At 41.4% G+C, this 15,562-nt stretch overlaps 1 protein-coding gene across 2 annotated transcripts in view; it reads left to right on the top strand.

The window, feature by feature from the left end:
* Positions 1 to 15,562, top strand: part of BICD2 (BICD cargo adaptor 2) — a 101,368-nt gene that overhangs the window by 75,822 nt on the left and 9,984 nt on the right. Inside the window, exons 7-10 of one of the 2 annotated variants that reach the window (XM_086470414.1) lie at positions 3,749 to 3,905; positions 7,806 to 8,258; positions 9,240 to 10,259; positions 11,347 to 11,498. In XM_086470414.1, the coding sequence (XP_086326540.1) occupies positions 3,749 to 3,905; positions 7,806 to 8,258; positions 9,240 to 10,259; positions 11,347 to 11,498 (1,782 nt within the window). The remainder of the gene's footprint in view (positions 1 to 3,748; positions 3,906 to 7,805; positions 8,259 to 9,239; positions 10,260 to 11,346; positions 11,499 to 15,562) is intronic. The other variant, XM_086470413.1, reaches the window with a different exon arrangement.

The following is a 15,562-nucleotide window of genomic DNA, read 5'->3' as shown; positions in this document are numbered from 1 at the left end:
AATTTGGGCAAACTAAGTTTTGACTCTTGATGGTGATAATGATGTATAAAATTTGGTGTGAGCATGTTTACTACAGTGGGGAACCTGAACTGACCTGCGACCTCATGAGCTGGTGGAATTCAGGGTATCAGAAGCCACGCCAGTGACACAGCTTTGCTTGCAAGATCAGCCTCTGGCTAGTGACCTGGAGACTGAACTCTGATAAAGCTGTGCAGTGCCCAAAAAAGAGGAGGACATCAGCTACCTGAGATTTTTTTCTCAATTATTTTAGTTCTCAGGGTCAAATTGTATGTGACTTCATATTCTGGGGTGTGCTAGAAAAGTAGGTGTTAAGGAGCAGGCTTTTGGCAGTGATGAAGGCAATAGTTGTGGTTTTGACATGTGGGCAAGGGCAGATTCAAACTGGTCCTGAGGAAATACTTGCTATTTCTATCACTGATGCTACTGGGAGGGGTGTCCTGGTTTGGCTGGGAATCATAGGCCAGCCATGCTAGACAGGCTCAAGTCAGCCAAAGCAGCTGACCTGAGTTAGCTACAGGTGTAGCCCCTACCATAATGTCATGGTCATAAAGGGGGAAGGTTTGCTGAGGAGAAGGAGCTCCTGTGGGGTTCTTGCTGAGGCTTCTCCTCTGGCCTCTCCCAAGGATTGCTCTCCAGTCAATTGTGCCAACAGCATATTTATTTGGCTTAGTATATCTCTGTTGGTATTGGTGGTGTTTCATTAAATCTGTTTCACTTCTACCCACAGGTCTGCTCTCCTTTTTCCCTGATTCCCCTCCCTGGCTGGTGAGGGTTCAACAGGTGATAGAGCAAGTGTAACAGTTTAGCCCTGGGTACAGGCTAAACGTAGACAGGGAGTCCTTGCAGAACTCTTCTGAGGCAAAGCTGAGAGGATGAAAATGCTGAAGACAAGCTGTCCAGAAGCAGGAGCAGGGTGGTATATGGCCTTTAGATCAGTTGAAATCACTTTCAGATCACAGTCTTTTCTTGGGCAGAATGGATGGGAGGCTTTTGCGTAGCGGTAATGTTCTCTTGTTTGAGAAGTTGAGGAGTTTTGTCAAGTAGATGAACACTCAATGGGATTTATGTCTATCAATTCTCCACACAGTGGTAATGGTATTTTAAAGAGCTGTAGGATATGCGTTGGGTGGAGGTGTGACGTCGTATACCTGCGAGCCTTGGCAGCTGTGCCCTGGTGTACCAGCTCCCCTTTCTCCCCTGTGCTCGGGGGTTGCTCAGGGCAGAGGAGGAAGGATGAAGCCATTAAGCTATTGAAGCAACAAGAGTCACAGAAAGGTTCAAACTCATCGGTAGGTCAGCTCACCTTTTCTATAGACTTGAGGAGTTGTGAAACATCACCTGTGAGAACATGTGCAATGTATGTATGTCTGTCTTGGAATACATGAATACCACTTTCTGTATGGGTAATAGAAAAACCTGATCAAGGAAGGATGCAGTAGCTTCTTTTTCCGGCAGAAAAAATCCCAGCATTTGGTCAGTTGTGTGAGATGGCATGGCACCCAATTTAACCTTACAGCTTGCAAGTGTGCACATTTATTTGACAAGAAAATGCTAAGAGCAAACTGAATGTACAGCTTGCTAAACAGCCAGTAAATCTAGGTTATATCTTCCTTCCCCAGTCAGGAAACAAGGGAGCTATTTTTAAATCTGGCCTTCCTGTACACATTGAAATAGAGTGATTTTTCTTGTGCTAGACAGAACACGACAATACTTTTACATTAAATAATGAGCTCTAACTGTTGCTTGGAATTAAACAGGCAGGATTGGACAGAAACCATTCTTTCTTCAAAAAAGGCTGGCTCCAGTGATTTCTACAGGCATTGACCTCTGCAAAGATTAGATCATCCAGGGAGGAAGAGGAGCAAAGCAACCTGAATGGTGGGGACAGAAGCTCGCCAGTAGTTTTGTGGGATGTCTTCATTGCATTTCATTTACTTCTGAATGGGGAAAATTACAGATAAAGCCTCTTCAGTTTGCAATCCTAACTGTTAAGCAGTTTGGATTATCTGGCTGGAGGCTCCTTGTGCCAAAGGCAAGAGGTCTGCATTGCAGATGTTAAGGAGAAGAAGTTAAGGTGTGAATTTATGTCAGCCTGTAGCCTTCAGCTACTTGCAGCGGATCTTCTCCTGTGGCCCTGGGTTTGTGCAAAGATAGGGCAAATGCTTGCTCAGGCACAGAATATGGAATGTAGCAACTTTTCATTTGCATTGTTGTACTGTAGTGTCTAGTTTCAGCAATTAATGTTTATTTTAGCTTCTCAGTGTGCTGGGAAGTAGTGCTCTTCTCTTCATTGCTAAAAATAAGCAGACAAGGTTATATAGTGTAATCTTTGCCTGGCACATGATGGAGCTGTCATTTAAATGTATTGGTCTTAACAATTGCAGGTGATTCTGTGTGTTCAGAATGTGCCAGATTCGAGTCTTGGCATATGCTCCTGCCTCAAATGTTTCCTTTATCCCTTACTTTTCTGTAGGCGTCTGTTGATACCTATGTAATATTACTTCTGTGTATTTCTGCTGCACACTCACAAGAGGACCGAAACCATATCTTACACATTGCTGACATTCTTGTTTCTAACCAGCAGTGGAGAACATTAAGGGAATCTGAGTCTGTATACCAGAGAGTGGAGCTTTCTTGGCTAGGCTGCTGGATAGGTGAAACCAGAAATAAGAGACCACAACCTAACTAGCTGAATGAATAGGCATTCTCTTTTACGAGCTCACATTTGTTTTGTGCTGTTTTAAACTGTTTGGAAAACGATCCTGTCACTTCACAGGTACAGCTGCAAAAATATCTGGATGCTATTTTCATAGGCAACTGTATTGCCTATTTGCCTATCTCTGAAGATATTTCTGTTAATGTTTTAGAACATGTTTTTCACTTTGATTTAATTAAATATTTAAAGAGGTAGTTTGAAGGAAAGTAATGTTGGAAAAAATAAGAGCTAATTACAGTGAGCCATTCACATAGCTACATGTGTGCTAGCTCGATTTATCTAAGTGTCTATGCGTATCCACAAAAGATCTAAAGATCACACTACACCAATATATGGATTTTTACTTCCTATCTATCCTGAAACGATAATGGTGGGGTTTTTTGTTTGTTTGTTTTGGAAGCCTTTCTTTAAGGTCTTGCGTAAGTCTTGGGGCTGAGGGGAGGGAACATTTTATAGGTCAACCACAGTTGATGTTTCTTTCTACCTGGGATCTTAGACTTCATTTGAACTTTAACTCAGTTTCTTTCTCCAAAAGGATTCATTAGAACATATTTCCAAATTATTGCACTAGGCATAAAGAAAAGGGCATAAAGAAGAGGTCTGTTGAAAAGCAGAGGCAAATACATGTCCAAATAAGTACATTTGGAGTCATCTGAATCTGTCTTTCTCTTGTGAAAAGTATTAACAGATTCAGGCCTTGACTTCTGATCTGGAAGACTTTTGTCTGTGGCTTACAGTCAGTGAGACAACATAGGGTATGAGTGCTGGTTTCCTTGCTTGCTCATTAACTTTTCTTTGAGTCAAGGATGAGAATTTGTAAGAGAAGCAAGAAAACAAAATCTGATTATTGTGTAAATGACTGGGTTTTCTGTAATTTCATTTTGGGGAGTGGGGGGAGACAGTTTCTGTTTGAATACAGTCTAATTGATTAGTGCTTGTAAGAAAAGATAAAATTTTGAAATTTAATTGTAGCTGACCAAATCAGCATAATTTTGGGGTTTCTTTGTTTTTCCAGGTCAGTCAGAATGTGGAGATCCAAAGGGCCCGTCTGCGAGACAATATTAAGGAATATAAATTCCGAGAAGCACGTTTGCTGCAAGACTACACTGAGCTTGAAGAGGAAAACATCTGTCTCCAGAAACAAGTGTCTGTCCTGAAGCAAAATCAGGCAAGTTTTTCAAAATAGTGAGCATTACTTTGGTAGCCCTAGTTGATTCCTTTGTTAAGGCATGGTTCTGTCTTGTTTGAACATCCAACCCCTTCTTTTCTGTGTTTGTACTCTTTTTGAGACTATGAGTTTTATCTCTTAGTAGATGAGCTCTTACCTCTCAAGAGTTGTCCCAAAATGTTTAAGTCCTTTCTGACTATGTAAGTCCTAAGACTTACTGCTTCTGCTTTGACCTCCAAGTCCTTCCGTTGTCTTCTCTCTCTTTGATGGAAGTGAAATCTCTACCAGTCTGCTTTGTTACTTGGTTTAGTCTTTTTGCCACACTAGTTTTTCAGTGTCTCTTTGCAATACTCTCCATCCATCCATCCATCTATCCATCCTCTTCTACAGTATCTGTAACTGGGTGTATTTCTGAACATGTGTTTTTATTGCTACTTAGTGCTTATTATCTCTCCAGTTCTGTACTCCTCCTCTTCTAGCTACTTTCATTAAATACAGTTATAGTTGCTCTATACTGCCAGACGTGTGTGACTGCTCATTTGAAAAGACACATTTAATTGCAATGTTCCAGCTATTTTCAGAATTTTAGAAAACTTCTTGGAACAACTCAAGAATTTCCCTAAGTTATCATTTGTGGAGGTAGTTAGATCAGATGTGGTCTTTGGCATGGTTCACCTATCTTCACCTATCAACTGAGGACATGCTTTTTTATTCTTCAGGTACCTGTCAGTCTCATTGTATAAATAAAACTCAAGGTTCAATTAAGAAAATGGTATAATATTCCTGAAATAAAAGCTCATGAAGAAAACAGTAGAGTTAATACCATCTATTGTAGTGAGTATATAACAGAAGCTTATTAGGAACTCCTTCAGTCTTCTGAATGAAAGCTACCCTACCAAGTGAGGCATTTGGGATATTGAATATTTGTTTATCTCCAGGTGTGTCTTGGTTTGAAAAGACAGGTCTCTGTGGAGGAAGGCAGGATCCTCCCTTGAAATGGAGAGTGCAACCCCCTTCCCTCCAAACTATTATAATTTTGAAATTAACGGGCCTTCAGGCAAAGATATGGGGAATAGGAATAACAATTCTTTACTAATATATATATATATATATAACACAAGGCAGGGAAAAACAAACAACCCACTGGTTTACACTGACAGAGTCAGGAATACAACCTGACACCCTGTTAGGGTGGCAGTAGCAGTCCGATAAGATGCTGGCTGCAGTCCTCCTGAAGTGATGGATGTAGTTCTGTGGAAGCAGCGATCAGGTAAAAGAGTCTGGTCTTCCTCCGAAGGTCCAGTGGTCGGCAGGTAGCTCTTGTCCTCTGGAACTCCAGTGGGGGGAAAAGCTCCTCTGGGAATCCAGTGGAAGAAGGCTGCTAGGGTGTTCAAAATCTCCGTTTTTATTTGGCATGGACTGCTTGGCTCCTTGCCCCCCCCCCCCCGGGCGGAGCATCTCACAATGGGATGGGGAGTCGTGAGGCAGTTCCTTGATGGGCCATTAACAGGAGATAGCCCAGGAGCGAGTTACCGATGGGTCAGGCGATAAGGCATTGTTGTGCCCAGTAACAGGAGATAGTCCAGAGGGGGGAGGCAGGGAGCACCGCCCCACCTGGTCTCAACAGCTCCTGAAGATGGTAATAGAATACTTTTTTTTTTTCTTTTGGCACATTTTACACTGTAACCCAGGACAAGGTGAAACTCCATGTCAGTGTTTATCACTCTGGCTTCACTGATGCACCAAAAATGGGGTTCCAGGTTGGACCTGTTCTCACCTGAATGTATTTGTCTAATTACACTGTTTTGGGTGCCCTGACATCATGTGGTAGGGATGAAGGGTCTATTACGTTCTAGATGCAGACTGGAAGAGATAGGTTGGTTTTTACTATGTAGTTGGTTACTCTTGGGTTTTTATGGGGGTTTTGTCTCATTCATTGTATTCAGAGGAGCAAGTGAAAGTTCCCAGTTCCATGTTCACATTCTAAAATAACGATATTCAAGAATGCTGTCATTCTGGGCTGACCCAAATTTAACCTCAGATAGAATCACAGAATGGTTTGGGTTGGAAGGGACCTTAAAGATCATGTAGTTCCAACCCCCTGTCACAGGCAGGGACACCTTCCACTAGGCCAGATTGCTCCAAGCCCCATCCAGCCTGGCCTTGAACACTGCCAGGGGTCAGCCATAGCTGCTCTGGGCAATCTGTGCCAGTGTCTCAACCCTCATGGTGAAGAACTTCTTTCTCATCTAAATCTCCCCTCTTTCAGTTTGAAACCATTACCCCCTCATCCTATCACTATGCTCCCTGATCAAGAGTCCTTCCCCACCTTTCCTGCAGGCCCCCCTTAAGAACTGGAAGGCCACTATAAGGTCTCCCTGGAGCCTTCTCTTCTCCAGGCTGAACAACCCCAGCTCTCTCAGCCTGTCCTCACAGGAGAGTTGCTCCAGCCTCCTGAGCATCTTCGTGACCCTGCTCTGGACCCGCTCAAGCAGGTCCATGTCCTTCTTGTGCGGGGAGCCCCAGAGCTGGATGCTGCACTTCAAGTGGGGTCTCACCAGAGTGGAGTAGAGGGGCAGAATCTTCTCCCTCGACCTGCTGGCCACACTGCTCTTGATGCAGCCCAGGGTGCAATTGGCTTTCTGGGCTGCAAGTGCACGTTGCTGGGTTGTATTCAGTTTTTCATCCACCAGCACCCCCAAGTCCTTCTCCGCAGGGCTGATCTTGATCCACTCGTCGCCCAGTCTGTATCTGAATGCTATCTTGTTAGTTGCAAGTAATTATTGACTACTGTGTTTGTTCTGGAGCCTTTGAAAATAGTCTGCAATCTTAAATATTTGAGCTCAGTGGACATGTATAGAACCAAGAGCTAATTCTTTTCATGGCAATGGGTTGTTTCATTTTCTACCTTGTCCTAATCCTACTGGATTAATTTTATTAAGCCTTACTTGTCCTACTAACGTAACTAGAAGAAGCCATCAAGTTTTCCCAGGCTTAACTTGCAAAGGTGAATTCATGCGGTTGGTTCCTGGTTTTTAAATCAGGTGCTTCTGCACTACCAGATTGGGTGTATGTTGGCATTTAAAATTCCTTCAGCAGTTGACAAAAATAGACAGGGTCATATATCATCGGGTATGTTTTCCTTTCTTTTGAGGCAAGGAAAAGGTATTCTTTAGGCTTTTTTTTTCCCCAAGAGATTAAAAATTTTACACTAATAATTGGTGTTCATAATTCCAGTGCAAGAGATTTTAAAAAAATGCAATTTTACAGGTAAAAACTTGGAGCATGCCATTAAATTTCATGTAGCAGCATTATGAGTCTGAAGTGTGGGGTCTGAATTGTTGCACTCTTGAGATGTGTTGAAATGGTGGTGACAGAAATGATAAAACATTTTATTTTGAATGCATAAAAGCAGAGTTTGATTGCTAGATGCATCCCAACAGTTTTAAGCCCAATGCTGTATTCTAAGAGCAGTGCAGCAGAGTGTCGGAAGCATTGCTTTGCAATGCTGGGTTTTGGAAATGTTGAGCTTGAATTTGTGGGAAGGTTGACCAGGGAATTTGTTAATCAATCAGAGCAAGAGTTTGCATAATGTGCTAGGAAACCTTGGTTTATGATGCCTCTGTATCACACACTGTATTTCCCAACTGTCTTAATTAAGCTGGAATAGATCAGCTTATTCGATGATTTGCTTAGCAATTTTATTCTGTGGTCTCTGTGAAGGTAAATTATGCAGTGTTTACAGTCATAGTGCCAAAACTAGATGCCAGAACTGAAAAAATTATTCTGTTCTCACCATATTTAGTGAAATTGAACATTCAGAAATAAGATTAGTTGGTGCCTTGAAGGCAGACATATTCATTAGGGTTTTTTTTTTCCCCTCCATTTGCGTATTTCCAGGTGGAGTTTGAAGGCCTGAAACATGAAATCAAAAGGCTTGAAGAGGAAACCGAATTTCTCAACAGCCAGCTAGAAGATGCCATACGGCTGAAGGAGATCTCTGAACGCCAGCTCGAGGAGGCCTTAGAGACGCTGAAGACAGAGCGGGAACAGAAGAACAATCTTCGTAAGGAGCTCTCTCACTACATGAACATCAATGACTCCATGTACAACAGCCACCTGAACATCTCTTTGGATGGACTGAAGTTCAGTGATGAAGCCACAGAGCCCAATAATGATGAAATCATGAACGGATTTGAACAAAACTGCCTCAGCAAACTCAGCAATGGCAAGAATAGTACATCAACACCCAAGAAAAATGAAAGCTTCCCTCCAGCCCCAAGTCTGGTTTCAGATCTTCTGAGTGAATTAAACATTTCTGAAATCCAGAAGCTGAAACAACAGCTTGTACAGGTAATGGATTTCCTAAACAGCTGGGTACTTCCAAATAGCTGTTAGAGTTTATTTGGGTTCTAATTCCAGTCTTTTCAGCATCTCACTTGGCCACCGTACAGTATGAACTATATTTGTAAAGGCTCAGATTGATTTAAAACTTGAGGGTGTTAAATGTTTGTCAGTGGAAAACCATAGCTTTTTGGGTTTTTTAATACAAAGAAGCTAGCAGTCGTGTTCCATGTTTGAAGGAAAGTTGTAATGCATCTTCTGTGCAGTATGTGCTGTGTCTACTTCATTATGTTACTAGCAAGAAAGATGGTATTTTGCTCAAAAATTGATAGTTACTCCAGTCATCTTCATCAGAAGTTTTGTACACCATAGGTATTTTCTGTAGTTAGTTCAAAGAACGTGAAGTTTTAACCAAGCTTCCTGTGTTCCATTTGTGCTATTGGGAGGTTGGTGAATTTGAAACAAGCTACATATTCGTGTTGCCTAGAAATGTTTTAAAGTTTTGTCAAGCATTTTTTGAGTTCTTAATTTCTATAAGAAAAACCCTTTGTGGAAAAAAATTGTTGGATTTTTTCAAAATGAGAATTTTCAGAGGAGAAACTTTAGAAGTTTCATTATTTCTGAGTCTTTCATAAAGCTCCAATATTCCACCATAGACTAGCTGTATGTTTTCTAATATTTATGTAGTAATTTGCAAGATAACAGTAAACTTTAGCTTATCTTCAGCTGAAAGGATGTTTTCATAATAGGACCATCAGCTATGGAAGCAATGTGTAAAAATGTGCATTTTGAAGTGGAAATAAAAAAGAATTGACAAGGAACGCCGTGCTTGAGGTAGTTTTAGAATAAATTAAACAGCCTTTTCCATAATGTGCAAGTGGTTAGATTTCTGTAACCATATGGACCTCGGCCAAGTTGCTGTCTCTTATAATAAAACCATTTAAGTGATGCAGTTCCCTTTACCTAGATGTGTGTGTTCATGGATTTCAGATGGAAAGAGAAAAGGTGAACTTATTGACAACGCTCCAGGAATCTCAGAAGCAGCTGGAAAATACACGGGGGGCCCTCTCGGAGCAGCATGAGAAAGTTGGCAGACTCACAGAAAACCTGAACGCAATGAAGAAGCTCCAGGTCAGCAAGGAACGTCAGTCTGCCCTTGACAATGAGAAGGACCGGGACAGCCACGAAGATGGAGACTATTATGAAGTTGACATCAATGGGCCAGAGATCCTGGAGTGCAAGTACAAAGTGGCTGTGGCAGAGATTACTGACCTAAAAGAAGAGCTCAAAAATCTTAAGGCCAAATGCAAAGAATGTGAGACTAAGTATGAGGAAGAGAAGAGCAGAAATGAGACTGAGAGCCAAGCTCTCACTGAAAAGATCACCTCACTAGAAAAATCCAGTAGGCACGATAGAGAACAGGTGGCCAGACTGGAGAAGGAGCTGAAGAAAGTCAGTGATGTTGCCGGAGAGACACAGGGCAGCCTCAGCGTGGCCCAAGATGAACTAGTCACCTTCAGTGAAGAACTGGCCAATTTATATCACCATGTCTGCATGTGCAACAATGAAACTCCAAACAGAGTGATGCTGGATTACTACAAGGAAGGTAAAGGTGGACGCAGTAGTCCAGAGACCAAGGGAAGAAGGTCTCCCATTCTTCTTTCTAAAGGGCTGTTAACTATAGAGTTAGGAAAGGCAGAGAGTGGAAGCGGTGACAGCAGCCCATCTCCAGTGTCATCTCTGCCATCTCCTGTGTCAGATCCTCGGAAGGAACCAATGAACATTTACAACCTGATCGCTATAATCCGGGATCAGATCAAACACCTGCAAGCTGCTGTGGACAGAACAACCGAGTTGTCCAGGCAGCGTGTTGCCACTCAAGAACTTGGGCCAGTGGTGGACAAAGATAAGGAAGCTCTCATGGAAGAAATCCTGAAGTTGAAGTCCCTGCTGAGCACCAAGAGAGAACAGATAGCAACTCTGAGAACTGTGCTGAAGGCCAACAAACAGGTAACTAGGTCTTACAGATGGGTATGTTATAGTGTCAGGGAACGAGGTCATAAACACAAGGGAATTTATCTTTGAGGTCATACTGCCATACCCTCAACTCAGTGAGGCTTTTGTTCCTGGTACTTGTTTGGTACAAGGCTGAAGCAGGCTGTTTCATTAGAGGCATGCAGCTGTCCTACTGTAAAGCTGAGCTCTGGGGCTTTAACTGACTTTTGCTTGTCACATACTCCTGAGACTTTATGTGAAGCTAATGGTAGCTTCAGTCTACTGCCTGTCTGAATTATGTCAGATTATATTTAATGTAAGAAACCTAATATGAAGAGGTAAATCTTATTTTCTACTTGAAAGATTTCTAGTAGTTACCCTTAAAAGAGTTCTTAAGTACTCTTTTCTCTCAAATTGCAAAATAAAAGAAAGCCTTCCAAGATTAGGATACGATATAAGAACATGGTCAAAATAACAGGCGTGAAAGGTAAAATTAGGCTTTGGGGATTGGGCTGTGCCATTTGATACACATTAGCAGTGCAGTAGATGAAACTAACTGCCATTAAGACGCTGTGTGACGTGCTTGATTGTCTCCTCTAAAGTTAAAGTAATGCAAATTGAAGTTGTCTTAAAAAAAAAAAATAGTAGTATAGTGTTTAAGAAATATATACATACTTTCAGTTTTCTTTTGCATTTTTAGTAAAAGTGTCCCAATATGCAAGACAGGCAAAATGCTGTAAGGGTTAGAGAACTGTGTAAGTGATTGACAGAAGTGTTTAAATATAGAGATACTAAATAGACTATTTTGTTCTTTGTATTGAAGTATGTAAAGTTTAATTTCTTTTAGTAGTTGGAGACAGATGTCACTAAATGTATGTTCTGTAACATCCCAGGTGCTGCTGCATGGTTAATGGGAGTAGGAGACCAATATGTCCAATCTATTTCCAGTGTTCAAAAATGAAATTTTATTTAATCTATATGAGAGAAGTTGACCAGAAGTAAATGTTTCATTATGTGAACAGTGATTAGAAGTCTCTTAGCCATCTGCTTTGTGAGGAGTTTCATTAACTAGTATGTTTCTGTTGTTCTTGGTAAACAATAGACTGCAGAGGTAGCCCTTGCCAACTTAAAAAGCAAGTATGAAAATGAGAAAGCTATGGTTACGGAGACAATGATGAAGCTGCGAAATGAGCTGAAGGCTTTGAAAGAAGATGCTGCTACCTTCTCTTCCCTGAGAGCAATGTTTGCTACAAGGTAAAGAACATGTGAACTCTGCAAAATGTCATTGCTTGCTTATGTGGGGGAAGAGCTGAACATCCTGCCTACCTACCCATGCAGAGAGTGGCAGGGTGGGATGGCTGTTTCCAAGTTTGTTGCTTACAGTTTTTGTCTGCAGTATGTTCTGATTGATGAGGCAAATGCCAGGGATATAGTATGTTGCTACAAAACAAGAAGTTGTTGTGGCAGTATTTGTTTAATTTGGGTGTGAGATTATCCCTGGTTCTTGAAGCCATTAACTCTGAGGAGTGACATTTAACAACGCAAAATGAGCGTTTATTACGCAATGGAGAAGTGACTCTGCTTGACCTGTAATGATCCAGAAAAAAGCGAAGATTTTGCAAACATCTTATTATTCTTAGGCTGTCCATCCTGCAGTTGGCATCTGTCATTTCATTTACCTGTGTGAGCTGATTTGGCTTGCATATGTCTTTGGAACTTGCTTCTGCTTCTTAGTTGTGTTAGCTCCATGGTGTGAACAGACAAAAAATACCTGCTGATGTGTCATGTGCTGTAGAGGTAATAAATGCTATTTTGATCTGCATGATGCTTACTGATACTGTCATTGATTTCTTCTTTAAGTCTACACATTTTTTTTGAGGAACGTTGAGGCAACAACATCATGTTACAAAATCCAGGTCTGCTTTGCAGCTAAGGAACATTCAGTTGGCTCCTGTGTGGAGATGAACCTGGGAATCAGAAAAAGAAAAATCTTTATCTAAAAGTTGTCAGTCCCAGCTTGGTGGGATTCACAGGGACACCCCTGGCAATGTTCCTTTGCCCTCGTATTCCATGCATTGCCTAAAGAAGACAGAGAAGAGAGATTGCACAGGATGTTGTTAGTGTAACTTAGACACTTGCTTTTAAGCTGACCCAAGGGAATGGGAGAGTCTCTATGTGCTGTGTGCTGCTTCGTCCTTTGCCTTCTCTGGACACTTTAACAAAACAAAACAGGAAAGGTTTTCTTTCTGTCATCTGCTAAAAAGTACCATAGTAAGGAGTCACGAGTGTGCTTTTGAGGATTCCTGAGGCTTTTCTGTATGGTCTTTTGTGGGAGTGGCTCTGCAGCAGCTCTTATGTTCCTTGAGTAATCTTAGGCTTCCTGGTGACTCAGACTTTCTCAGCAGTGTCTGTGCATGTGAGTAAACATGGAAAGGAGAAATGGGTACCAATGAATGCTGAAGGTTGAATTGTGGCAGCTCATTATGCTAGAGAAAGAAATGCCCTATACAATCTGGATTTGTCCTACTTTCTTTCCTCTCTCCTTTTCTGGAGTGTAATTAATATGCAGAAATTGCAGTCTCTTTGTTAGCTGTAGATCAGCTTGCAGAGAAAAAGCATGCTATTAACTTTCAGTTATTTTTCCTAGGTGCAGATAGGAAATTGCATGTAGCTGCAGTATGTTTTCCCTACACATTGATTTTCCTGCCTCCATGTGGAAGTGGGAGAGACTGTGAACTGGTTTGGAGAGGAAGAATTGTCAGAGAAATGCCAGAGTGGTAATTATCTCTCTGCCTTCCTCTTGTAGTATCTAGAGCTTAATCTTGTCCTTTTACTGGGAAGACAATAATGAATATTCCTCAGATGGGGAAAATGGAGGCAGAATAAAGGTTTTTCTGAAAGCAACAAACTTGAGCTCTGTCCTGGTGCTCTCATAGGGAGTTGTGGGTGATGAGAGGCAGGAGTGAGCTCCATTTGGGGATGCACAACAGACTCCCCTGCCTAAATGAGCAATTGTAATTTCTGAACTTGTGCTTCACTTAGTATCCATAGTGAAAAAAATAAGGGACTAGGAGCAAAGGAGGACTTAAAAAAGCTGAGGATGGAGTGAGTGGAGACATGGACCACTGAGACTTTCTTTCATGTTGTGAATGCTTGCATTCCTGATTGTTGCACGACGGATAAGCAGCTGGGCCTTGTATTTTGCATCTAGCCTGAGACAGTGGCAGCTGCACAGAGCGTGAAAAATTGCTTCTTTCTGCCAGTGTTTCAGATGCCACAATAGCGATCGTGACCTATTACTGAAGGTAGGGTACTGTCAACCCTTCCCTCCCTGATCTCTGGTCAGAGAGGATTAGTAGCTTGGTGGTTAGCCAAGTGCATTCCTCTGTCAGTGGTTGTCTCCGTTTCAGTAAGGTAGGTTTGAGAGTGGTGTTCCTAGGTGCTTTGGTGAATATAACCTCAAAGGCTGTTTTGGAGTCTGATTTTTAGGTGTGTTTCAAATATCAGAAGTATATAACAGCCCAATTTGTCTTCACCGTCGCAAACCACCTGCTAATGGAGTGCCTCTTAACAGTCTACAGTAAGTTGTGTTTCTTCTCTGGCCAAGTGGTTTGTATCAACAGAAAGTAATAACAAGTGATGGGGCCTTTACCCCACCGTGTTTGTTCCAGTGTTGTGTTCGAGCGTGAGATGAAGCAGGCTGCTGCACACCGAAACCTGTTTTCCACAGAAAGATGCCCACTTTGTAGGACGCAAGAGAGCTGTAACGATACGTGAGGCTTGAAGGCTGGGCATGAATACAGTAACTGACCTAATTTCCTTTTTAAAGTAGGTTAATCACACTAGTGTGACGATACTACCAACTATTTTTAATAAGTAATGAAAATACAGTACGACCTCAGCCTGGAGACAAAGGCAGGCTGGCAAAACACAGATTAACAGCTTCCAGCACCAAGGGACTGCTGCAGCACTCTAGACAACACCGTACGCCTAAAATTAAGCTGTCATACAAAGGAATAGATCAAGGTATGCATAATGTACTATAGACGTACATGCACTAGCTGTCCTGTGAAAGTCCAGTTTTTCTTATTCAACACACCATATCCCTGTTGTATGTACAAACAGACTGAAAGCACTGGAATTCAGATTAAAATCTGTCCTGGAGAGCTGAAAATGGAATTTGTCTGCTTAGTTAGACTGTAATAGGTATTTATGCACCACTGTACTGTGATCAAACATTTTGAGGTTTCATTAGTAAACTCTCTCTTCAGAAAAAGACACAATCACTTCTCCATTTAAAATCTGAACAGAAGCTGAACATCTTTCTTGTTTTACTTTGTCAAGGAGGTTTGCACTTGCTAACAGGCAGCTTGGGTGCTGCAAAACATAAATAAACAAGGTCTGACAATGATGCAGCACATATTCATTAGGATGCAGCCTTCAGCTTTATGATTCGATGTGAAGTGGTACTTTATGGGTGCCGACTGGCTCCTGTACTTTGCCTGCTGTGTGGAGCAGCTGTTTGAAAGAGCATTTCCCAAAATAATCTTTCTCAAAATTCATCATAGGAAATGGTTACTGTATATAACTGGTTACTGTTTCAAGAGGGTTATGTAAGTATTTACTTAGGAATTTAGAACAGAGTAGCTTGTATTGATGAGATTGATCATTGTAAAGAAAGCAGTTACTTTTACAGTACACTTGCAACATTGAAATACAATAATACCTGAGTATGTTCTGTATTTTAAAGAATAAATCCTTGCAAAAGAAAATATGGCTTCACACAAACCACTCGTGTTAGAATTTTTACTGCAGACAGTATAAACTAATAATTAATTTGTTTTCAAATAAAATCTTCAATAGAAATTTCCAAAAGGCAAACTAAGTCTTTAAAATACAGTGTTCACTCTGAGAGTTTGAGCTGTCTCTGAGTTTTTAACTGCATCTCTATAACAAAAAAGTGTAAAGGGCACATATTTGCCATTAACTCGTTTCGCTCAGGTCTTTGTTCAAGTCTATATGAATCAAGGGACTACTTTCAAAGTGTTATTGAGTATTTATTGAGTTTGATGGGACCAACGCCCTACGTTAACAGCATCAAGTAAGGAAAAAGCAGTGAGTGAGAACAGGAGTTCCCAGACTAGAGGTAGATACCACTAGTGGTATTCAGGCCACGTCGAAGTGGTGCGTAGGCAGCACAGAGCCAGAAGTTGCTGCTGTTTGTTCCTGGCAAAAATATTTTAACCTCCAAAAATATTTTATGGTAGGTTTAATTTTTTTTTTAACTCTCATTTAGTAGGTTGAGAAACTGGAAAGAT

This window comes from Leptosomus discolor, chromosome 9 (genome assembly GCF_034619465.1).
Source record: "Leptosomus discolor isolate bLepDis1 chromosome 9, bLepDis1.hap2, whole genome shotgun sequence".
In the NCBI taxonomy this organism is placed as follows: domain Eukaryota; kingdom Metazoa; phylum Chordata; class Aves; order Leptosomiformes; family Leptosomidae; genus Leptosomus; species Leptosomus discolor.
This window is presented reverse-complemented; position numbering and strand designations above follow the sequence as displayed.